The sequence below is a fragment of the Salmo trutta genome, chromosome 9 (genome assembly GCF_901001165.1).
Source record: "Salmo trutta chromosome 9, fSalTru1.1, whole genome shotgun sequence".
Lineage (NCBI taxonomy): Eukaryota > Metazoa > Chordata > Actinopteri > Salmoniformes > Salmonidae > Salmo > Salmo trutta.
In genome coordinates this window covers 26,372,880-26,399,007 of record NC_042965.1, presented here as the reverse complement: position 1 = coordinate 26,399,007, position 26,128 = coordinate 26,372,880, and the positions used below count along the sequence as shown (strand labels likewise).

At 43.2% G+C, this 26,128-nt stretch overlaps 1 protein-coding gene across 1 annotated transcript in view; it reads left to right on the top strand.

The window, feature by feature from the left end:
- The window catches only part of LOC115200330 (polypeptide N-acetylgalactosaminyltransferase 9), a 138,395-nt gene extending 120,749 nt beyond the window's left edge, over window positions 1-17,646 (top strand). The window contains exons 7-11 of the mRNA XM_029763298.1: window positions 4,600-4,785; window positions 9,746-9,883; window positions 12,866-12,961; window positions 16,018-16,185; window positions 16,666-17,646. Of these exons, the coding sequence (XP_029619158.1) occupies window positions 4,600-4,785; window positions 9,746-9,883; window positions 12,866-12,961; window positions 16,018-16,185; window positions 16,666-16,812 (735 nt within the window). The 3' untranslated portion in view covers window positions 16,813-17,646. The remainder of the gene's footprint in view (window positions 1-4,599; window positions 4,786-9,745; window positions 9,884-12,865; window positions 12,962-16,017; window positions 16,186-16,665) is intronic.
- The last annotated feature ends 8,482 nt before the right edge of the window (window positions 17,647-26,128 follow it).

Below are 26,128 nucleotides of genomic sequence, written 5' to 3'. Positions count from 1 at the left end.
GGCAAGTTAGTTAGGATGATATCTATGAGGGTGCCCGTGTTTACGGATTTGGGGTTGTACCTGGTAGGTTCATTGATAATTTGTGTGAGATTGAGGGCATCAAGCTTAGATTGTAGGGGTGTTAAGCATGTCCCAGTTTAGGTCACCTAGTAGCACGAGCTCAGAAGATAGATGGGGGGCAATCAATTCACATATGGTATCGAGGGCACAGCTGGGGGCAGAGGGAGGTCTATAGCAAGCGGCAAGAGTGAGAGACTTGTTTCTGGAAAGGTGAATTTTAGAAGTAGAAGCTCGAATTGTTTGGGTACAGACTTGGATAGTAATACAGAACTCTGCAGGCTATCTTTGCAGTAGATTGCAACACCGCCCCCTTTGGCAGTTCTATCTTGGCGGAAAATGTGATAGTTAGCGATAGAGATTTCAGCGTTTTTGGTGGTTTTCCTAAGCCAGGATTAATACACGGCTTAGACATCCGGGTTGGCAGAGTGTGCTAAAGCAATGAGTAAAACAAACTTAGGGAGTAGGCTTCTAATGTTAACATGCATGAAACCAAGGCTTTTACGGTTACAGAAGTCAACAAATGAGAGCAACTGGGGAGTGGGAGTGGAGCTAGGCACTGCAGGACCTGGATTAACCTCTACATCACCAGAGGAACAGAGGAGTAGGGTAAGGGTACGACTAAAGGCTATACGAACTGGCTGTCTAGCACGTTCGGAACAGAGAGTAAAAGGAGCAGGTTTCTGGGCACGATAGCATAGATTCAAGGCATAGTGTACGGACAAAGGTAAGGTAGGATGTGAGTACATTGGAGGTAAACCTAGGCATTGAGTAATGATGAGAGATATATAGTCTCTAGAGACGTTTAAACCAGGTGATGTCATCGCATATGTAGGAGGTGGAACAACATGGTTGGTTAAGGCATATTGAGCAGGGCTAGAGGCTCTACAGTGAAATAAGACAGTAATCACTAACCTGGACAGTAATGGATGAGGCATATTGATATTAGCGAGAGGCATTCGTAGCCAAGTGAACATATGGGTCCAGTGAGTGGTTGGGCTGACTGGGGACACGGCGATTCAGACAGTTAGCAGGCCGATGCTAACAAGCTAACAGTTAGTAGGCCGGGGCTAAACAAGCTAGCAGTTAGCAGACCGGGGCTAGCAAGCTAGCAGTTAGCAGACCGGGTTAGCAAGCAAGCAGTTAGCAGACCGGGTTAGCAAGCAAGCAGTTAGCAGACCGGGGCAAGCAAGCTAGCATTTAGCACACCGGGGCAAGCAAGCTAGCAGTTAGCAGACCGGGGCAAGCAAGCTAGCAGTTAGCAGACCGGGGCTAGAAAGTTAGCAGAAGGGCCTTTGGGGGACGTCGCGATGGAGGTAAGTCTGTTTTTGCCTCTTCGTGCGATGACGTCGATAGACCAGTTGTGAATTAGTAGGGTTCCAAGTAGCTCTAGGTAGCTAGCAGGCCGCAGTTAGCAGAATGGGCCTTCAGCGGACGTTGCGCCTGAGGGGCCTGTTGGAATCCTTGTGCAGATTATGTCGGTATTCCAGTCGTAGAGGATCGGCGGAGTTCCGTGCCCCGTACCGGCAGCAGAAGGGGTCCGGATATTGTAGCCCAGGAGTAGGCTTCGGTGGTAGCACAGGAGCCCTGGCCGAGCTAGCTTCAGGCTAATTGGTGCTTGCTCCGGGATGGAAACACTAGCCAGGAGTAGTCACCCGGGATTGCGGTTAGCTAGTTGCGAAAATGTTCAGAGTTTGCGGTTGGAATCCGGGGATATGGAGAGAGAAAAAAATAGGTCCGTTATGCTCTGGTTTGTCACATTGTTCAAACTGGCGAGAGCTTTCTGAGCTAAAGGTTAGCTGATGACCGCTAGCAATGGTTTGCTGACTGATAGCTGGTAGGTAGTTAGCTGGCTAGCTTCAGTTGAGGGATTCCAGATCCGAAGTAAATAGAAATAATAAAAAAAAAAACAGATCCACGCCACATTGGGTGAGGCGAGTTGCAGGAGACTATTTAGAAGTTGAGGTTTAGAAAAATATTTTTAAAAGATATGCAAAGAAAAATATGTAAAAAGATATATACAAGGGACACGACAGGACAAAGACATCTGACTGCTACGCCATCTTGGATATAATTTTGTGTGACAGAACTACACATTTTAGAGCGGCCTTATATTGTCCCCATCACAAGGTGCACCTGTCTACTGATCATGCTGTTTATTCAGCTTCTTGATATGCCTCACCTGAGAAATTCTCACTAACAGGGATATAAAGAAATTTGTGCACCAAATTTGAGAGAAATACGCTTTTTGTGCATATGGAATATTTCTGACATCTTGTATTTCAGCTCATGAAACATGGGACCAACACTTTACATGTGTTTATATTTTTGTTCAGTATACATGTTTGTATTTCGGTACGATAACTTTCTCTGGTAGAGCTCCATGATTTCTTCAGGGTATTTTTCTACGGCATGCAGGCAGTTGTCTGTCTCCTTGTATTCTGAGAATGATGTAAATGATGGGTTCAGTGGAATGTTAATGGTTTGGAACATCTGTTATGTTGTGATGATCGTTATTAAGAGACTCTCAGGGTGCCGGTAGCTCTGCAGTTTAAAAGACAGGAGAAGTTCATTACCATATGCTGTCCTCTCTAATGTCTTTCTGCTCTGGACAGAGTTTTCATTTAAGCTATTTCTTTCTCTCCCTAGTTGTGACTTCACTTTCCTTTTTAGGCTGTAATTTTGTGTCTGGGCAAGAGTCACAGCATTTTTTCAGGCTGTATTCAATCAATACTTTCGGCAGTGATGGATGTTTTTCTCCAGGATGACACGCATTTACTGTCTAGTTTTATGTATTACCCCTTATACACACGCAGACATTATTCAGGAGTAATCCAGTGTCAGGGTTTATATGTGTCACAGGAAATTTTCCAGGGACACTCATATTTATGGGCCATTCCAACACACACCCATTTATTAGGCCCCTTTTTGCCTACTTCAGCAGAAAATAATGGCCCGTGCAACCTAATTGCTGCATCAAGGAAAAGCACTCCTTTGTAAAAAGATAAACAAGGAGGCAGCTATAACACCGAACAGGAAATTCTGCAGATACAAATGTTTTCTCTGTCAGAGCCATTTACCATTTACCATTATGGAAGATCAGTGATGTTGCTTTGGCTTTGGTCTAGGGTACATATATATATTTATTTGACCATTTGAAACCTCTTACAGATCCGCCCCTTTTTTACAAAATTGATCCTGTAGAAGTTAAAACACAATACAACCACACGTGGATAATGCATTTGAAATCATTGAGGATGACACAAAAAACTTTGAAAACGTATTTCCATTGTGGTCCTTTTAAAAGGGTGACAGCACTTCCTGATTTGGCCTCGTTTTGAAGATTGCTCATTAAGAAATGCTAGCGGCAATGACTGAAGCTAATTGAGAGTTATCTTGGGGGTGTGATTTGATGTGGGTGTGTTATGTTCGCATATTATACCGTGACAGGTACGGTTGTTTGTCCCTCCTGATTCACCGTAGCAACAACATAGCCACTTCCTCAAAATAGTCACTTCCTTAAAATAGTCAGAATTATGTCTAAGATAAATCAAGAAAGCTGTAATTAATGTAGACGTTTTTGCCAAGGAGGTCCTAGTAACGCAATTTTACATCTAGTGAAGTATTATTTTTTGTTACAAAACAGGTCATGGGAGGACACAAATGCTCACGAATGGGAAGTTACAGTTGTGACCGTCTCAATTCTCATTTTGCCCAACAAATGGGCAGACTAGAGCCATTGACACTATCAAACACATAAGGAAGTGGCCACTCCGTAAAAGGCTTAGTGCCAAGGGTGATTTCAACATAACATTGGCAACGTGTTGTCTTATGTAAACTAAACAAGTCTGAGGCACTGCGTAATGGGCAGATCTGTCTCACTGTCTGGAGGCTCTAGCTGCTATGATTGGATAAAGCACACAGCTGATAGAGCGCAATCAGCACAGCTGCTTCTCTCATGTTAGTGGGCATTGGGCAAGTGGGCATGATCATAGTTCATACCCAACCCTCCAGTAAGTTTTGACAAACTCACAAAACTCAGTTTTGGACGAGACTGACTTCATTACCAAAATTATCCTATTTACACTTTGTAGTACATTTTGACACTAGAATGAAAGTTTCTGACTCATACCGATGCCAGACAGGCTGTTTAAAACTAAAGAAGATGGTTAAAAAATTGACAAACATAAACATAGAAGGCCTAGGATACACAGTAGAGCTAGCCTACTAGGCATACTTGGGTTACACAAATAACACACAACAAAATAAAGGACAAGACGACATTGTCATAGCCATAGAGCAGGACCCTCAGAAGATCAGTGATCACAAGCTCCTAATCTGAGTTAGATGATGGCTTAATGATGGTGATGCCAGGTGATGCTAGATGATGCTGATGCAGTTGATGCCACATGAGGGTGATTCAGTTTGCTTGCCAGCTCTGATGTTATCCTCGGCCTCTGTCTCGTCTTTGATGCCTTGTGATGGTGATAGAGTTGGTATACTGCAGGGTCACTGTCTTCTTTCTGCTGTTCTCTCCTCTAGGTGTGGCAGTGTGGGGGGAGTATGGAGGTGCTGCCCTGCGCCAGAGTGGCGCACATCGAGCGGACCAAGAAGCCATACAACAACGACATTGACTACTATGCCAAGAGGAATGCCCTGCGGGCTGCCGAGGTCTGGATGGATGAGTACAGGTCCCACGTCTACATGGCCTGGAACATCCCCATGAATGTGAGTGTAACCATAGTCTCACAGCAGCTGACCTACGAAGAAACCTAGAATGGCTAGAGTCATGGCTTTTGTATCCATAGAAAAATAATTACACTAGATGACACAACAGGCATTCTATTGCTAATCTAGAGGAGGTGGTTCGATGAACCAAGCACGTGATGAGTAACCTTGCTTGAGACCTGAAGACTTGTGGTTCACAACGCAGCTGGTCACAAGAGCCTGGCTGGTTTTTCACCCCACCCACCCAACCATCCATCCCATCCTCACCACTTGTTCATTCAGACCAGCAACCTGTTCTGTGCCGAGCAGGGTGGCCCCCTCTAGACAGACTGCTAGGCCTCAATGGATATTCAGATTTCATTCCACTCGACCTTCAGAGCAGCTCAGTGAGATCTGAACGACGACGTCAGGCTCTGAGTGGTGGAGCGGAGTGAAGAGCTGAAACCAAATGAATGACTAATTTAATCAGTGCCACTTTCATACACATCAGTTAAGATGTAATTGCTTTCAAGGGCCTTTGAAATAGGCATGGAAAATAATAAACAGCTATTTTCAATAATAAATAAAAAGGGATTAATGGAGAATACTAATTGTCATGTCTAGTAAAGGAGTACTGCAATGATCTGAGTGGCACAGTGGGCGGTGACAATGCTTTAAAACATAGCCTGGTAGTAATTGTAATGTTTTCAAGACATTATTGTCATTAGAAACAAACTTTGGATTGTGTTTCACTTAAACAAGGCCTCCTGCACAGGGGCACATTACGGTAATGATCCCAGGGAGGCCAATGCTTCTGTTAATATGGCAGAACGGTCATTCAAAACACAGGGAGAGGCACAATGGATACAGGCAAGAAGGCAGTAACTAAGACAGCACCCTATTAACAAACTGCCTCATCGCCCAACATTGTTCGTCCAATGTAATTACGAACACAGTGGTACAGTGCTCTATTAACCCTCTGTCCCATGGTGCAGAGTTATTTTGTGCATAATGCTATAACTAATATATCTCCCATTCCCAACACCACACACACAGGATCACATAGTCTTGTTATTGGTTAGAGAGGCTGGAGGAGAAACCAATTACTCCGGTAGGAGGGCAGGGTCTGATTCACTGTGATTACCACCATGTAGTCCAAACAACATCTCTCAAATGGAATGCATCTGTTATAGCTAATAAAAATAACAGAGGACAATGCCAGTGCTCATTATTCACAGATATTAAAATATGGCTGATACCTGTGGCTGGATGTAGTGAAGTATGCTTAAAGGCCCAGTGCAATCAAAACATGAATTGCCTGTGTTTTGTATACACTGAGTGTACAAAACACAAGAAACACCTTCCTAATATTAAGTTGCAACCCCTTTTGCCCTCAGAACAGCCTTAATTTGTCGGGCATGGACTACAAGGTGTCGAAAGCATTCCACAGGGATGCTGGCCCATGTTGACTCCAATGCTTCCACAGTTGTGTCAAGTTGGGTGGAAGTTCTTTGGGTGGTGGACCATTCTTGATACACCTAGGAAATTGTTGAGCGTGAAAAACCCAGTAGTGTTGCAGTTCTTGACACACTCAAACCGATGCGACTGTCACCTACTACCATACCTTTTCAAAGGCACCAAAATATTCCATCTTCGGGTCTTCTTCAGGTCTTCCCTGTAGCTCAGTTGGTAGAGCATGTTGTTTGTAACGCCAGGATTGTGGGTTCGATTCCCACGGGGGGCCAGCACAGGAAAAAAACAAATTATGAAATTGTATGAGATTGTATGCATTCACTACTGTAAGTTGCTCTGGATAAGAGCGTCTGCTAAATGACTAATATGTAAATCTTGCACATTCACCCTCTGAATTGCACACATACACAATCCATGTCTCAATTGACTCCAGGCTTAAAAATCCTTCTTTAACCTGTCTCCTCCCCTTCATCTACACTGATTGAAGTGGATTTAGGTGACATCAATAAGGGATCATACTGTAGCATTCACCTGGTCAGTTTATATTATAGAAAGAACAATGTTTTGTACACTCAGTGTATATTTCCACACTGTGAGGTTGGAATAATACTCAGAAATTGTGAAAATGATGATCATGCTTTTTTATTGTAAGAGCTGCTTGAAAATACCTCCTGAAATTTCAGCCTGTTTTGATGGGATGGAGTTTTGGCCTGCCTTGTTACAGCACAAGACCAATAAGAAAGAGAGTTCCAAACCTCTCTGTCAATAACAGCTAGTTTTCTGTTTCCCCCTCCCCACTTAAGAAATTGCTTTTTGCTAAGAAGCTATTTATGTTTTATTTTTGGCAAGTTGAATTGAAAACAATTACAGTAAGGTACTTAATTGTTACCAACACATTATTTGATATTTAAGGTTTAGAAACAGCTGCGGTCCAAACAGAAACAGGCTGCAGTATAAACACTTCAAAGACACACCCTTGTTCACTTAGCCTCACCTTATGCCCCTGGGGGAATCCACGTCGCCATCTTGGAGGGCGGCTTAAATGATTAGCCAAGCAAGGGAAGCAACATTGTCACGATTGTGTGTAGGAACGGACCAAGGCGCAGTGTGAATATCGTTCCACATATTTTATTATAATGTGAAACTATGCATACAATAAACAATAAACAAAAACAACAAACCGTGACGACAGAGGTGCAACATGCACTAACTCAAAATAGGAGTGGGAACTGTCGCCGGAAGCTCTGGACTGGGAACTGTCGCCAGAAGCTCTGGAACGGGAAGGTGCACTGGAGGCCTGATGCGTGGGGCTGGCACAGGTGGCGCCAGACTGGTAACACGCACCTCAGGGCGAGTGCGGCGAGTAGGCACAGGACGCACCAGACTGGGCAGGCGCACTGGAGGCCTGGTGCATGTAGCCAGGACAGGTGGCACCAGACTGGTGACACGCACTTCAGGGCGAGTGCGAGGAGAAGGCACAGGACATACCTGACTGAGGACACGCACTCCAGGGAGAGTGCCAGGAGGAGGCATAGGACGTACTGGGCTGTTGAGGCGCACTGGAGACCTGGTGTGTAGAACCGGTGTAGGGTATACTGAACTTTGGAGGCGCACTGGAGGTCTGGAGCGTAGAGCTGGCACAACCCGTCCTGGCTGAATGCTCACTTTAGCCCGGCAAATGCGGGGCGCAGGCACAGTGCACCTCACCGCATAACACGGTGCCTGACTGGTCACACGCTCCTCAGGGTAAGCACGCCCACTCTGCAGCGCTCTCAACGCCAACACCTCTCTCCGGAATCTTTCATCGAGTTCCTCACTCGACTCCCTGACTGGCTCTGGTTCACCCCTCGGCCCCGCTGACCACTCCGTGTGCCCCCCCCCCCCCCCCCCCCCCCAAAAAAAAAGATTTTTGGAGCTGCCTCTCGGGCTTCCGTTGTTGCCGTGCTAATTCCTCGTAGCGTCGCCGTTCTGCTCTCGCTGCCTCTATCTCCTCCTTCGGACGGCGACACTCCCCTTCCTGCCTCCAGGGTCCTTTCCCGTCCAAGATTTCCTCCCAGGTCCATTCCTCTTTACCACGCTGCTTGGTCCTCTGGTGGTGGGAGATTCTGTCATGATTGTGTGTAGGAACGGACCAAGGCGGAGCGTGAATATCGTTCCACATATTTTACTATAATGTGAAACTATGCAAGACATACAATAAACAATAAACAAAAACAACAAACCGTGACGACAGAGTTGCAACATGCACTAACTCAAAATAATCTCCCACAAACAAAGGTGGGAAAAACCCCAACATAGAAAAACAGAAACTAGAATCAAACATAGAAAAATAAAACTAGAATAAACCCCCCCAGTCACGCCCTGACCTACTCTACCATAGAAAATAAGAGCTCTCTATGGTCAGGACGTGACAAACATAAGCCCCTCAGCCCTCATTTTCAGTTGGCTTTGCGAGTGTACAATTATGTTCACTCTCGGGCCTGAAACTCCCCATAATTCAATTTGCAACGATTGTACATCCGCTAAGAAAAGTCTGCGAAAATGTAAAAACAACATCAATGGAGAAGTCAACGTACAAGTGTAAGTAAAAACGAATGCAAATAATTTTGAAATTGTGCTACTTATGCACATGACGGCACAAACACGTCTCGTAAAAAGTTAATGTTTTTGTTTGGTTATCTTTTGGAAATGTTTGAAATAAAGCATTTTTCTTCTTCAGAAGTTCCAGCTAGGCAGGCTAACGTCAGTTAGCTAATAAATTTGCTAGCTATCACACAGTAGGCGTATATTAATAATTATATATGTAGTATAAGTAGACATGCAATCATAATTGACTGTAGCGCAAGTAAAGTACCCACAAGCTACCGGTGGCTGAAAACACAATCATCGCGGGTTGAACGAGTGACAAATTTCCGACCAAGGGTGGTCCATTTCAAAATCATTCCTTCCTCCCTTGCCCGTTGCCCTGAAAGTGTATACTCGTCAGATGTCATGATACGTCATCAGAAGTGTCCACTTAATTTGAGGGCTGAGGGGATAGGGTGTGTCTTTTCATTGTTTGGACCGCAGCCAGTGAGTCTTTCTCTTAATGAGGCAGGTCATGTCTGCTGTGGAGGCCAGGGCACAGTGCAGAGCTCAGAGCAGAGCAGAGCAGTTATTAAGCATTCCCCACATCAATTTGAGAAGCCACCTCCATGCACAACGCTGCCCGGCGTGGCAGGGCCATGAACACTCATAATTAAGCAGCTGATTAGAATTTGCACAGCATACTGTCATGTCTAATGAAAGAACAATGATTGTCCCACATGACAGCCTCCATCCATCCATCTCTTAACCAAATACACTCTTCTCTCAGGCTCCTTCTTAACTTTTTTCCTTTTCCACCCTTTCTCCTTCCAGAAATCTTATGAGCCCTCCATTTTTCTAATTACATGAAGAATAGTCATATGTTGCTTAGCTTAAGTAATTGTGTCCTGGTTTAATGTGATATCTCCGTGTTTGCTACCAGAACCCTGGGGTTGACTATGGGGACGTGTCTGAGCGGGTGGCCTTGAGGAAGAGGCTGCAGTGTCGGAGCTTCCGCTGGTACCTGGAGAATGTCTACCCAGAGATGCGCATCTACAACAACACCATCACATATGGGGAGGTGAGACATTCCCTATTCACTATCAATAATAGGTTTACAATACAAAAACATAATCAGGTTTTGAGTGGAAGACCTGTACTGATGTAGTGGAAGACCTGTACTGTATGTAGTGGAAGACCTGTACTGGATGTACTGGAAGACCTGTACTGGATGTAGTGGAGGACCTGTACTGGATGTAGGGGAGGACCTGTACTGGATGTAGTGGAAGACCTGTACTGGATGTAGTGGAAGACCTGTACTGGATGTAGTGGAAGACCTGTACTGGATGTAGTGGAAGACCTGTACTGGATGTACTGGAAGACCTGTACTGGATGTAGTGGAGGACCTGTACTGGATGTAGTGGAGGACCTGTACTGGATGTAGTGGAGGACCTGTACTGGATGTAGTGGAAGACCTGTACTGGATGTAGTGGAGGACCTGTACTGGATGTACTGGAAGACCTGTACTGGATGTAGTGGAGGACCTGTACTGGATGTAGGGGAGGACCTGTACTGGATGTAGTGGAAGACCTGTACTGGATGTAGTGGAAGACCTGTACTGGATGTAGTGGAAGACCTGTACTGGATGTAGTGGAAGACCTGTACTGGATGTACTGGAAGACCTGTACTGGATGTAGTGGAGGACCTGTACTGGATGTAGTGGAGGACCTGTACTGGATGTAGTGGAGGACCTGTACTGGATGTAGTGGAAGACCTGTACTGGATGTAGTGGAGGACCTGTACTGTATGTAGTGGAAGACCTGTACTGGATGTACTGGAAGACCTGTACTGGATGTAGTGGAGGACCTGTACTGGATGTAGGGGAGGACCTGTACTGGATGTAGTGGAAGACCTGTACTGGATGTAGTGGAAGACCTGTACTGGATGTAGTGGAAGACCTGTACTGGATGTACTGGAAGACCTGTACTGGATGTACTGGAAGACCTGTACTGGATGTAGTGGAAGACCTGTACTGGATGTACTGGAAGACCTGTACTGGATGTAGTGGAGGACCTGTACTGGATGTAGTGGAGGACCTGTACTGGATGTAGTGGAGGACCTGTACTGGATGTAGTGGAAGACCTGTACTGGGTGTAGTGGAAGACCTGTACTGGATGTAGTGGAGGACCTGTACTGGATGTAGTGGAGGACCTGTACTGGATGTAGTGGAAGACCTGTACTGGATGTAGTGGAAGACCTGTACTGGATGTAGTGGAGGACCTGTACTGGATGTAGTGGAGGACCTGTACTGGATGTAGTGGAGGACCTGTACTGGATGTAGTGGAGGACCTGTACTGGATGTAGTGGAAGACCTGTACTGGATGTAGTGGAGGACCTGTACTGGATGTAGTGGAAGACCTGTACTGGGTGTAGTGGAAGATCTGTACTGGATGTAGTGGAGGACCTGTACTGGATGTAGTGGAAGACCTGTACTGGATGTAGTGGAGGACCTGTACTGGATGTAGTGGAAGACCTGTACTGGATGTAGTGGAGGACCTGTACTGGATATAGTGAAATCTGTACTGGATGTAGTGGAGGACCTGTACTGGATGTAGTGGAAGACCTGTACTGGATGTAGTGGAAGACCTGTACTGGATGTAGTGGAAGACCTGTACTGGATTCAATTTTCACAACACAATACAAAAACAGGTGGAATATGTGCAGCCTACTGTGTGTTTGAAGAAAGCTGACAATAACATTCTACAAAGAATAAAAACATCACATTAGTTTGCCAAGAGATTATTAATTAATCAACCCACACATTCTTGAAATCTCCTCTTCGGTCTTCTGTTGAATTATCTTCTCTTTCAGTGATTGCAGAGTGTGCTTTGTTGTAAGGAATGCTTCAGTATAAGAAGCAGTGTTTGTTTTAATATCACATACAGTGTTAGTCAAGCTATGTTTAAATGCTGTATGCACAAGCAATCTATCGTTGACAGTGTATTTCATCCCGTCTGCACTTCAAAGATTACATGTTGAAGGGAAATTAATTAATTCACAGGGAGTCATCGAAAGGTAAAGGTATCATGTTTCCATAGCAACACGGCATAGCTACAAGATTCAATGCAATTTCTCCGTAATGAGATTTAATTAAACAGTTATTAGCTTTCGATGCCTACTTGATTGTTTTGAGCTCGACTGCACAACCCTGCACAGCGAAAAAGATTATGACAGGACGAGAAATTGAATGCAAGAAGTCAGACAGTCAATTCGGAACCATTTTAAAATAAAAGTCAAGCCTTTTACTTATTGAAGAAAATCAGCCTTTTCAAATATATGGTCGACATATATCAGAAGTAAACTACAGATTCATCAAGCAGCACAATGTTGGTGGCCCTGGTTCTTCTACAGTCTTGATATGAATGATCTCTACGCCGGCGTCTTGCAAATGGATTCTTCAAAGCAGCTCCCGTTTAGGTTGCACTATTTCAAATCTGCGACAAGCCACGGAACAGTTACCTTGTGTTGCCATAGCGCAGCAGCTGAAGCTCATCTGTCTTTGGAACTTCAGCTGCACCCCCTGCACTGACCAGACCAGCAGAGCGGAGCCTATCTGACAACACAACATGATAGATATCTTCACAGGGTGGAAATAAAGTGATACACATTCAAATCACATACCTCCACCAACACATACCTCCACTAACACGCAATACCATCTGGACTAGGAGTCTAGAACATTGAAGAGGTTTTTGTTGCTTACATGATACCCTATCTTAGAATAAAATTACATCTCTCATTACTATAGTGTGTAGATGATTTGTTTATGAGACATTGTGAGATGACAAAGTGGCATTGCATTTCCTAAGGGACAGATTTATTAAGAGTTACCTTTTAAAGTATTTTCTAGACAAGAGGTTCTAAAGAAATATAGAAAAAGGTTTAGAAAAGACTGTTATAACAACAGTTTTGAGTTTATACCTTTTTATTTCCTTCTCGAAATAACAAATGCAAACTTTAACCTGAATCAGGAACAATAAGGTCTCTGTCTGTTGTGTTGCAGGTCAGAAACAGTAAGGCCAGTGGCTACTGTCTGGACCAGGGATCAGAGGACGATGACAAAGCCATCCTCTATCCCTGCCACGGGATGTCCTCACAGGTTAGCAGATTTCACTCCAATTATCATTGATATATTTACAAATAATATATAGACTGTTCATATTTTCAAAGTTGGTTGAATGTGAACGTACCTTTTTTCTTCAACAAATAACAGTGTTTAAGCGTTATTCTTACATTATACAGTGTAATGCCATGGTATCTCATTATTGACAGCCAAGCAAAATAGCATTTCATTTTGGGGAAAAAGCTCAGAATTGTGAATATATTCTAAATATGGTTTTAAGAAGTCTAGGCACTACAAAGTCCTCCTGAAGTGGAAGTAATTCATCAGCCAGTAGCTTTTTGCTTTCTTATTTGTTTATTCTAATATTCTAATCCATGGCCTCTAGAGCCCCCTGGAAGTTTCATTAGAGAATGTTCACTAGGTGCTGCCCTGTGAGTGCCAGGGCAAAAGGGGCTTTGCGACTATTTTTGTTGTGCACATGCAGCAAAACTAAAGCTCACGCCTGAGAAACAATCATGCAAATATTATTCATGGCTGATTTTTTGTCCACCCTCCAGATGCGGAGTGACATGTTTATTATCAGTCGCATGCTGAATATAAATACATTGTTGAGCACTGGGTGGCTCTTTCCTCCTTCCCTCCTTCTGAGAGAGCTCAGTGCAGTCCAGTAATGTAAAGCTACATCAAGTCTTTAATTCTAACCTCAGGGGAAATAAACAAATGGAAATGAATTTTATGCCATTGTATCATTAGATTACAACGATGACTGGCACTATTCTACTACACAGGACCCAATTCAATTTTTGGAGCCGTTTAGATTTTTACTGAACCTTTCCAATTCCGTATGAAAAATGTAATTGTGCTGAATAAATCTTTATTGTGCCTCTTAAAAGTCTGTCTCTGTTTCCACCATGCCTCCTGTAAGGAGATTTAAAACCAGGAGGACAATGGCACACCTTGTCCATTTGGCTAATCCTAATATAGGGCATGGCAGAGGATGGAGGTTCCAGGCCCAGGGTCTCCCCACTCAACCCCTTGGCTCATCCCGCAGGAATCTCAGCTATGTATGGTGTACATGGAGCACTGGATGTTGCTCCCTGTTTTCTGTTTGCATCACTTATGCTAAGAGGCCTCTTAAGTCCCCAGCCATGGGCTGTGTAGTAGTCATGGCCTGCATAGCAAATCGCACCCTTCCCCCTATATAGTGCCCTACTTTTGACCAGGGCCCATAGGGAATGGGGTGCCATTTGGGACACAAACAGGGTGTTTCACATCACACACTGGTCTCCTGGTGTGGCTCAGCCCCCATAGGGAGAGGACATGTCCTGTCTTCTGTCCAGGCTAATATACGGTGAGCCTGCCTGCCTGGGCCATACATGTAACATAAGCCTGCATGGCCCCTCACAAAGTACAGTAATCTCAGTGGGACATTGCAGTGCTGTCGCTCCATGGTAGAGCGAGGGACGGAGGGGGGATTACCGTAGCAGGTGGTCTCCCTCTGAAATACTTCCTCCTATACAATAAAACACAAACATAATTTACTGTGCTCTACCCTACTGTGTTAATGAGACAATTGGTGAACACATGATTAGCCTGACCCAAAGAGGCTCCCCCCAAACCTTACGGCGTCAAGAAAGTAATTGAGCATCAGCTTCTAATATAATGCTTTGAGAACAGGTTGATTGGCTTGGCAGAATAATTTTGTTATGTTGGCTAATTATTTGTAATAGTAACATTTTAACTGCATTAGGAAATAAAGGCATCCACTCCGTAACGCTGTCAACACATTTTAACAGGGATTATGTCTTTGGCCTGTGCCCAGTTCTCGTTTACACTACTGATAAATCATCTTATGATGCCATTTGCTACACATTTCACAACCCATAAACACTAGGATGGCAAATCCGTTTGAGGTATTTTGAAGGAAGAAAAAGAAGAGTAAAATGAATGAATTACAAAAATGAATCACTTAATCGTTTACGATCTATTAGCCTTGCTGCCAGGCAGGAACCCACTTCCAAACAGAATTTTGCAGCAGACAGCATATAGTTTTAAAAACCTTTATTGGTATTTGAAACACTTTCTCTTGGTATTTCAATAGAAATAGTGAAAAGGAAATCAGCTACAGGATATTAACCAGGCCCAAGGTAGTAAAAGTTTATATGTTTTACTCAAACCTTAGCCTCCTTGAAAAGTCTGGACAAGTACGTGGCAAACCCATTCCATATTTTTCATATGTTCCAAATTGGTGTTTCTTAATTGTTATAAGAGTGCAGCACTCTGTTAAAAGTGCACCCAGTCAGCTTCAGTTATAGCTACACTACAGCCTGTTAGCTCCACATGAGCTGGCTGGTATATCGTTTATCCAGCTCTGTGTATTTGGATTAAGAGAGTGGTAACAGAAAATATAAACCGGCAGCTATCAGCAGCCATTCATTCAGCTGCAAGGCTCATATATTTTCCATCTAAGCCAAGTCCTCAACAGTATGGGTTCAAAAGCATTCTGTTACATTGATCACCCTCCTCTTGTTCTGGTTCATACAGTTACGTGTAGCTCCGTTACAATACCCCCTCTTAGCTGGATGACTGGGGAACAATGGAGAAGAGCAGCATTTCACAGTGTGTGTCAAGTGGGTTGTATTGAAGACCCCCTTATCTTTGGCATCTAATTTCTGTGAGAGGATCAGTGTAATGAATAATATATGTTAACTCTACTGTATCCTAATGTAAAAGATATGAGGCACAGACATACACCATTTCATGTACTGGATTAAACATCTAGAGATAATATTTGGTTGAGAAAATCTTTAGCATTAATTAACTATATACTTTCTATCTGTATATAATGCCCTCGGAAAGTCACGTAATAGACTTAGCTCCAAAAATATTAAGATAATTGAAGTCTGCATACGGTTAATGAATTTGCTCACTGAATCAGAGTTGGATGATGAAAATACCTTCCGGTGCACTGCAATATCTATGAACTACTTGCCAATTTTATTTGCAGCATTTACTCAAATGTACAGTATTTTGGATCCATGCTTATTTTTGCTACAATCAAATGAACTGCCTGATGTTCATCTCTGTTTCAGCTTGCCCGTTACTCAACAGAGGGGCTTCTACAACTAGGACCCCTAGGGTCGACCACCTTTCTGCCTGACACCAAATGTCTCATCGACGACGGAAGAGGGCGCACGCCCAGCTTGAAAAAATGTGAATCTGTTTCACGGGTTTCCCAGAGGCTGTGGGATTTTACACAGGTAAAAACAAAACACAAATGGATTAAAATCAAATAATTGATCAATGTTTCTGAAAAGAGCCTCTGGCTTCTTTGGAATAACTCAGTCATGTAATGCATTGATATAGATGCATTGAGGTAAAATAAATTGTTCTGTTTAATACGATGAGCCATGTGTTAAATGTTAGATTAAATGTGGTTGCTGCTGGTAAAGGTCCCTCCATTGCAGAAGACTATGCAAAATCCCACTGAGCATAGTAAAACACATTTCCCACTTTCATTCAGTGCATTTGCATTCACAACTGGCTCATAGAAGGATAATAGCAATGTTGATTCTTCTTTGAAGTGTGCCAGTACTGCGTATAATAACACTATTTGAACCATAATATCTACCATCAGGACTATAGAAAGTGATTTGAGGTTATGCAAAGTTAGTTGGAAGAATGTGTTCTTTTTCAATATCAGTCTTTCTGATATGATCTTTTCCCATCTTGTTTTGCAGAATGGTCCAATCATCAGCAGGGACACTGGACGGTGCATGGAGGTGGAGATGTCCAAAGATGCCAACTTCGGCCTTCGACTGGTGGTGCAGAGGTGTTCTGGTCAAAAGTGGATGATACGGAACTGGATAAAGCATCCGAAGCATTGAGGCAAGACATTACCTCTGAGAAAAGAATACCATTTCAATCTTGGAGGGCAAACCCATGGACAGACAGTCTGAGAGCATTCCACATGAGATAGCTATAGGCCCTGGGACTGATGAGAGGAGTAGTTCACAGTGTGTGGACTCATCTATGGACTGTGTGCACTGTGCCCTCCCCTTAGGGCATAGAGCTTTCAACTGCTGAATCTTTAGAAGAATATATGTTTTTAGCTGAGCTGGGGGTCAAACATGGAGAGCATACCATAGGCCTACAGCAAGCTAGACAGTACTGTTTGAAATGCTTTTTTACAGAACATCCACCTATGTACAAAATTAATAATAAGACAATGGAATGCAACTCCTAAGGGGGTTCAACACTGACGATGACAAGCAATGTGTATTTGATATAAAGCCAATCCCAGGAATCTTTGCAGATCAAAAAATGAAATTGCTTATCAGTCACCATATCAACTTGTAATTACTTCAGGCTATCATTTGGAGAATTTCTTTGGACATTTCGCTATCCTGTTAAGAGATTTAATATGCTTCAAAAAGCTGTTCATCCTCCCGATGAACTGATCAGGATGCAAAGCAACTACTGTTCTAACAAATACAAAAGGATATTCTTTTCTCTTTTTCTTTTTGACTGCATTGCTCGCCACTGATTATCAGAGCAATAACGTGCCTTTTTCCATCCTTATGAGTCATCTGACCAGGGAATGTCCATTACACAAGCATGTACAAATTAGTTTAGAGCAATTCATATATAAACCAACGTAAATATGGCTAAATAATAGTAATATATTGTAAAATTGAAATTGATATTAGTCCTCCAAGAACACTTAGGATAATAAAAATGTTTTTATGATGACCCAGGAGTACATTTTGTAAAACTGGATTCATTCAAGAATTCTAGATTGTAAACCATTGTTCACAGAGCAAGGTAGTGTATATAATCGAACATTCCAAGATTTCTAAAGATGTTTCTTACTCACAATGCTGTTCACTGCATGTTACATGGAAGGCAGGGCCTATTTTTACGGATGTAAAGACAGATGCTGGTGGTTGTTTGACACTGACAGCGAGCACAATTATCTGCCTTTGTTGTGTTTCCACTTAGTCTCCTACTGGATTCTGGCCTCAACTCTCTAATCGTTAAAACCCACCCACAGGATAGCATGTCTTCACAAAGTACTGAAAGCTTTCCAATTTATTATGCTCAGCAAGAAACTCTTTCCCCACTGTATTTTCTGATGCCCGGCCAACTTTGAAGATAAATAATTAATCTCTAAACCTTTTTGGTACCATATTTTGTGCCTCATTCATTTTAATGAATGGTCAAAATGTAGAGGTGCAAATGACAACATTTTCTTGACAAGTGGATTATATTTTTTAAAGCTGTTGAATGCTGTTATTACTTGCAAGAGATGTCCTTGAATGTCATCTATCCTCCAAACCCAGGGCCAGATATCATGCGCAGAACCAGGCAGACAGACGTTCCTCCTCCAATAAGCATGGCCATTATATCCACCTGTGTGCTCCTGAGGCCAGTTTTAATTTGGTTTCCAGCTGGTTCACCACCAGAGATAGCTGGAGCTCCTGTGTCACGCCACGCTACCTCTCCTCTAATCATTTCATAAAAGCAATGCATCATTTCTGTTCTCTAAAAATGTGAAGCGCATCTTAAGGCTTGGGCTTTCCACTGCAATGTCTTATTCAAACACCAGCAAGATATACAAACAGCACTGATGAGCCAAATCAGCTTCATAGTGTTGGTAAATACAGAGGAAATTATTATTTTGTCAATTAAGCGTTGTTTGAACACACACAGAGTAATGATGTTCTACTTGGGAGAATTGATAGCAGGCCAACTACTGTGCCGTGAAATAGGCTAGTGTTCTTGATATTTTACATTCCCCACCTTGGGGGAAATACAGTACACAGATACAGTACACAAATACAGTACACATGGCAGCTATTGGCTTAATGGCAGCTAGCTGAGAACTAGAGGAGGCTGAGGCTCCCCTGAGGCTCTTACCTTCATGTACACTCACTGATTGTGTAAATGCGTGTGTATGTGTTTGCGCGTGCATGTGCCAGGGTTTCCATTAGCCGGTAATAGCCGGCTTTTGGGGCAAAAAATTGGAAAACACAGTAAATAAAATTGGCTCCAGCCAATTGTTCCCCTCAAAATATCCCATTGTGAAATATGGCTTTTTAGCCTATTCATGCTTATTGGTCTATGGGTTAATTTGCATAAGTTATTGGTGCATGTGTACATTCGTTATGTATCTTCATTTATCACCTGCGCACAGCATACAGATACAGAGCCTTTTAGCAGAAAATCTGTCAGACAGCACTTTTATAAGCCCAGTCATTGCACAACAATTCTAAATGCAATTGTTTGTTAAAAATATATATTTTTTAGTGTCTGAGTTGCAAAGAAAAAGCCGTATCTCAGATTGGCCAATAAAACGAAAAGATTAAGATGGGCAAAAGAACACAGACACTGGATAGAGGAACTCTGCCTAGAAGGCCAGCATCCCAGAGTCACCTCTTCACTGTTGACGTTGAGACTGGTGTTTTGCAGGTACTATTTAATGAAGCTGCCAGTTGAGGACTTGTGAGGCGTCTGTTTCTCAAACTAGATACTCTAATGTACTTGTCCTCTTGCTCAGTTGTGCAGTCTCCCACTCCTCTTTCTATTTTGGTTAGGGACAGTTTGTGCTGTTCTGTGAAGGGAGCAGTACACAGCATTGTACGAGATCTTCAGTTTCTTGTCAATTTCTCGCATCGAATAGCCTTCATTTCTCAGAACAAGAATAGACTGATGAGTTTCTGTCATGACTTCCACCGAAGTTGGTGCCTCTCCTTGTTCGGGCGGCGTTCGGCGGTCGACGTCACCGGTTTTCTAGCCGCCACCGATCTACGTTTCATTGTCCATTTGTTTTGTCTTTATTGTACACACCTGGTTTCCATTACATTATGATTTATTCCCCATTTAACCCTCTGGTTCCCACATGGTTTTGTGCGTGTTTGTTCGTTGTTAAGTGTTCGCTATTTCTGTGAGCTGGAGTATTTTCCCTGCGTGGAATTATTTTTGTGGTTTATTCGAGTAAAGTACGTTTTTTACTCAGTTCTGTGTCCTAGCCTGACTCCGTCCTACCCGCTGCACATTGACACTTGACAGTTTCAGAAGGAAGTTCTTTGTTTCTGGCCATTTTGAGCCTGTAGTTGAACCCACAAAGGAAGGTGCTCCAGATACTCAACTCTAAAGAATGCCAGCGTTATTGCTTCTTTAATCAGAACAACAGTTTTCAGCTGTGCTAACATAATTGCAAAAGGGTTTTCTAATGATCAATTAGCATTTTAAAATGATCAACTTGGATTAGCTAACACGACGTGCCATTGGAACATAGGAGTGATCAACATTTTAAGCTAAACATTCTGATCTGTTGCATCAGACTCATTGATTTGTAATGTTTTTTTATGTAGCCTAGGCCTATTGGTTGTATGAATTTGTGATCTATTGTCCCACAAATGTCCCAGAGTCTGTTTGGGCTATTTCTTTCTCGACAAGCTGACCAATAGAATAGGTCAACTTTGTACTATGGGGAAAGTAGATTGACATAGGCTCATAGGCAGCTCGTCCTGAGTGTGCCCTGCGCATATTCACTCTTTATAATTGTTGGGTCAGTACCACTTAAATGTTTGTTTTTGGACAATCATTTCCTTCTCCAGTTAAGATGGACGTCATATTATACACTGCTCAAAAAAATAAAGGGAACACTTAAGCAACACATCCTAGATCTGAATGAAATAAATAATCTTATTAAATACTTTTTTCTTTACATAGTTGAATGTGCTGACAACAAAATCACACAAAAATAATCAATGGAAATCCAATTTATCAACCCATGGAGGTCTGGATTTGGAGTCACACTCAAAATTAAAGTGGAAAACCACACTACAGGCTGATCCAACTTTGATGTAATGTCCTTAAAACAAGTCAAAATGAGGCTCAGTAGTGTGTGTGGCCTCCTCGTGCCTGTATGACCTCCCTACAACGCCTGAGCATGCTCCTGATGAGGTGGCGGATGGTCTCCTGAGGGATCTCCTCCCAGACCTGGACTAAAGCATCCGCCAACTCCTGGACAGTCTGTGGTGCAACGTGGCGTTGGTGGATGGAGCGAGACATGATGTCCCAGATGTGCTCAATTGGATTCAGGTCTGAGGAACGGGCGGGCCAGTCCATAGCATCAATGCCTTCCTCTTGCAGGAACTGCTGACACACTCCAGCCACATGAGGTCTAGCATTGTCTTGCATTAGGAAGAACCCAGGGCCAACCGCACCAGCATATGGTCTCACAAGGGGTCTGAGGATCTCATCTCGGTACCTAATGGCAGTCAGGCTACCTCTGGCGAGCAAATGGAGGGCTGTGCGGCCCCCCAAAGAAATGCCACCCCACACCATGACTGACCCACCGCCAAACCGGTCATGCTGGAGGATGTTGCAGGCAGCAGAACGTTCTCCACGGCGTCTCCAGACTGTCACGTCTGTCACATGTGCTCAGTGTGAACCTGCTTTCATCTGTGAAGAGCACAGGGCGCCAGTGGCGAATTTGCCAATCTTGGTGTTCTCTGGCAAATGCCAAACGTCCTGCACGGTGTTGGGCTGTAAGCACAACCCCCACCTGTGGACGTCGGGCCCTCATACCACCCTCATGGAGTCTGTTTCTGACCGTTTGAGCAGACACATGCACATTTGTGGCCTGCTGGAGGTCATTTTGCAGGGCTCTGGCAGTGCTCCTCCTGCTCCTCCTTGTACAAAGGCGGAGGTAGCGGTCCTGCTGCTGGGTTGTTGCCCTCCTACGGCCTCCTCCACGTCTCCTGATGTACTGGCCTGTCTCCTGGTAGCGCCTCCATGCTCTGGACACTACGCTGACAGACACAGCAAACCTTCTTGCCACAGCTCGCATTGATGTGCCATCCTGGATGAGCTGCACTACCTGAGCCACTTGTGTGGGTTGTAGACTCCGTCTCATGCTACCACTAGAGTGAAAGCACCGCCAGCATTCAAAAGTGACCAAAACATCAGCCAGGAAGCATAGGAACTGAGAAGTGGTCTGTGGTCTCCACCTGCAGAACCACTTTATTGGGGGTGTCTTGCTTATTGCCTATAATTTCCACCTGTTGTCTATTCCATTTGCACAATAGCATGTGAAATTTATTGTCAATCAGTGTTGCTTCCTAAGTGGACAGTTTGATTTCACAGACGTGTGATTGACTTGGAGTTACATTGTGTTGTTTAAGTGTTCCCTTTATTTTTTTGAGCAGTATATTTGTGTCTCTTCTCATAGGTATATTATGTGGACAGCGTTGTTTTTATTGATCTGTTTGTCAGTGTCATTAGAGTAGACAACCCTGTAATTTGTTGTATTAAAACAGATTCTGCTAATGTCTCCAGTCATATAAAGTGTAGTATAATTGCATGAAATGTGTTTTCCCATGCAAAGAAAGAAGAAACATATCTGATACAGCCTATAGCCTGGCCTCTACACTATACATGCTCAGCCATGCATTGATCTGTCTTTTTTGTGAACTGTGATTGAGTTATATTATTAGCCTAAATTACGGCTATCCAATCTACTCATCACATTACGAATAGTAGGCTATCTGCAAATGTGATGATGCATGAAATGCTTTATGAAAATATGTTTCCCCAAACTTGAAACTCACGTGCCACCTAATCATAGGCTGGTGATTATTGCTGTTAGTTACTGGTCTTGCTGGCTGAGGAAAAGTAAATGTGGACAGTTATTCAAACATCTTCAAAGTGTGCGGTCAGGACACAAGTCGTTGTATCCTCGACTTGCATGTTCTGTTCAGATTAATTACCATAATCTAAATGTGATTTCTGTCATTCTGAGCACCGTGGGTGGACGCCCTAATCAGGACACGCACCCAATGCATATTGGTTGAGAAATGTACCGGTAAATTAAAATGCTGCAGGTCAAATGTCTGACGCCACATTTTCACAACGGAAACCCTGTGTGTGAGTGGATTAGCATTACACGGTTGAAAATTTCACAATACCTCTTGCGCTCCTCCTAGCGGAGACTGGAGCAGATCATCCGACAGAGAATGCATTACAAATTTCATTCTTGATTACGTGCTGCATAGACAGGTAGTGTGACAGTGAGTGATGGGCTGGCGTGGCAGAAGGGTGGTGGGGGGGAGTGATGGGGGAGTGGTCTGGGGGCAAGAGTTGCAGGTGGACAAGGACACACAGCTGTCATGAGCAGGGGACCAGGTAGTTTCTCATTGTCATGCTGACAATAGTATTTTTATGCCTGGGGCCCAACCAACAGGGAGAGGTGACTTCATTACTCAGACAGATGGAGGGAGCAATCCCTGACGAATGAAGGGGGAAGGGCATCACAGTCAGTCGTACTGCTGTGACATTCTGTGAGACTTGGTTTGGGAACAGTGTGAACTGTTGGCCTATAAACTGTGTTCCGTTGTCTGATTGCATATACAGTAGGTAGGCAGCTCGTCACTGCAATCTAACAATTATTCTACAGAAACATTGACAGCAATTATTGGAATGTACAGTACCAGAAAGAGGATAGCTTTCCAGCACTGGAGCTAGTCAGCCAATGCGACAGAGCATTCTGTGAATATTCATAAGCATAGTTTAATGGGGGGGTGGGAAATAAACATAAACCAACTGTATGCTGTAGTAGATATAAGACCCTTTGAAGATATATCAAATAAAAAATGTATATATTTGGTGTACCAATGAAGACTCAAATACATTGAATAATGATCCATCCAGGATCTGTTCTGTTATTTTGATTTATCTTGACCCGTTAAGATATCATGAATAATTTAACAATATGTCACTCGTTTCAGGAAACTAGGCATATGTCGCGCATCTCTACTTCACAGGCGAGGCATTTCAATGTAAAAATGTATTCTGGAACATGTAACTTTCATGTGCCTTAATAACAAACTTGTATGCCATCTGTAAATACAAATACAATTGTTAAATTACAATTCTAGTTGGTTTAGCCACAGAAAAAGCCAGGAACCTTCCTGCTAGCCATGATTGACTGAGATAATGGATGGGCTGGACATGCCGAGAGATGAGTTCAGATTGGTCTGCCATGTAGCACGCTTCTGTCTATAACAAAGGGCTGCTCAGGTAATCCTTTCTAATGCGTTTTTTTTTTTAAGATATCACAAATAACTGCAAAAGTGTTGCTTTCCACTTTCTGGAGGACAGAGTTTTGAAATCAGTGGAATGCCCGAAGCAGAGTATGACAGATAAGGAGATGGAGAAAATTCTGGCATTTGATTGCAAATATGCGGAGGGAGTCAAAAAGAGAGCACACAGAAGGGTGTTGTATGAAACACCTGTCTCCGGATTACATCTTCAAACTTAGGGCAACCATGGCACCCGTGACAGAGAAGGAGAAGCATTCATCCGGGTAAGAGAGTCTAGCTAGCTACATTTTCAGATAGTATGCATTTCTAATTGTGTCAGAAAGTCATTTTCATTGCAAGTTAAAGCTTACTGTTAGCTAACTAGCTAAAGTTACCTGGCTGGCTCGCTAGCTAACGTTACATGTATGATCTGTGTAGTAATATTATTTGTATATCAGAACCATTTGCATTGCTAGTTATAGCCTAATATTAGCTAGCTAACTAACATTGAATCTAGTTGGTTAGCTATCTGCAAATTCATGTAGGGTTGTAATGTTATGAGTTGGCATTATGGTTAATTGTTTAGCTAGCTAGCTACAGTACATGCCCAAACAAAAGACTCCACTATGCAAGGTACCATTTCACTGTACCATTTACACCTCCAGTATCCTATGCATGTTACAAATAAACATTGACTTTATTTGATATGTGTTTTTACCAGAGGATATAACTTTAGGCCAACAAGACATTCTCTGGTAGAATCTCCTGCTTTTATTTCATCACACTCACAACTGTAAGATATTTTCTGTAATTAGCTTGCCATTAATTTGTAAATAATGATATTGTTGTGAGTTTATTTTCCTATAATAATTAATACAAATTAGCTAAAGATAAGACTTTGTCAGCTATATGATGTGCTCATTATTTGAACTGGCTAGCTATCTAACGTTGTTAGCTAACAAGCTAGAAACCAACCAAAACATTGTTTAGAAAGTTAGTTGCCTGGTTTGCTAGATATACTACATTTCTTTAAAAACTGATAGGCTTATTGGCATTAAAATACACCAGTTATGCTATTTTGGACACCCAGGCTGCTGATGTCATGCATGTGAATCCTTTAAGAGATGTGTTGGGCTAAGGCTTAAGAGGTTGTGAACGATGCTGAATGGGTGTGGACAAAGAAGAGCTCTCCAGTATGTACACCAAAACATTCAAGGGCCATTTTCTCAAAAGTGGCATAACAAGTTTATCGACTTTCAAAGCAGAATTACTTTCCCATTGTTCCTCAACTGTAGTGTATGATATGCTATTTTCTAGCTCTGACTCTTTACTTTTATCCAATGTAAAAAACACAATTTCAAATTCTGCTACATAAGAAAGAATTGAGCAACTGGTGTGGGTGTTGAGATGTGTAGAGGCAGTAGAGACAACAGCGGTGTGGTATAGAGATGTGTAGAGGCAGTAGAGACAATAGCGGAGGGGGTGTAGAGATGTGTAGAGACAACAAGTGTGGGTGTAGAGATGTGTAGAGACAACAGTGGTGTGGGTGTAGAGATGTGTAGAGGCAGTAGAAACAACAGCGGTGTCGGTGTAGAGATGTGTAGAGGCAGTAGAGATAACAGTGGTGTGGGTGTAGAGATGTGTAGAGGCAGTAGAGACAACAGTGGTGTGGGTGTAGAGGCAGTAGAAACAACAGCGGTGTGGGTATAGAGATGTGTAGAGGCAGTAGAGACAACAGTGGTGTGAGTGTAGAGGCAGTAGAAACAACAGTGGTGTGGGTATAGAGATGTGTAGAGGCAGTAGAGACAACAGGGGTGTGGGTGTAGAGGCAGTAGAAACAACAGCGGTGTGGGTATAGAGATGTGTAGAGGCAGTAGAGACAACAGGGGTGTGGGTGTAGAGGCAGTAGAAACAACAGCGGTGTGGGTATAGAGATGTGTAGAGGCAGTAGAGACAACAGTGGTGTGGGTGTAGAGGCAGTAGAAACAACAGCGGTGTGGGTATAGAGATGTGTAGAGGCAGTAGAGACAACAGTGGTGTGAGTGTAGAGGCAGTAGAAACAACAGTGGTGTGGGTATAGAGATGTGTAGAGGCAGTAGAGACAACAGGGGTG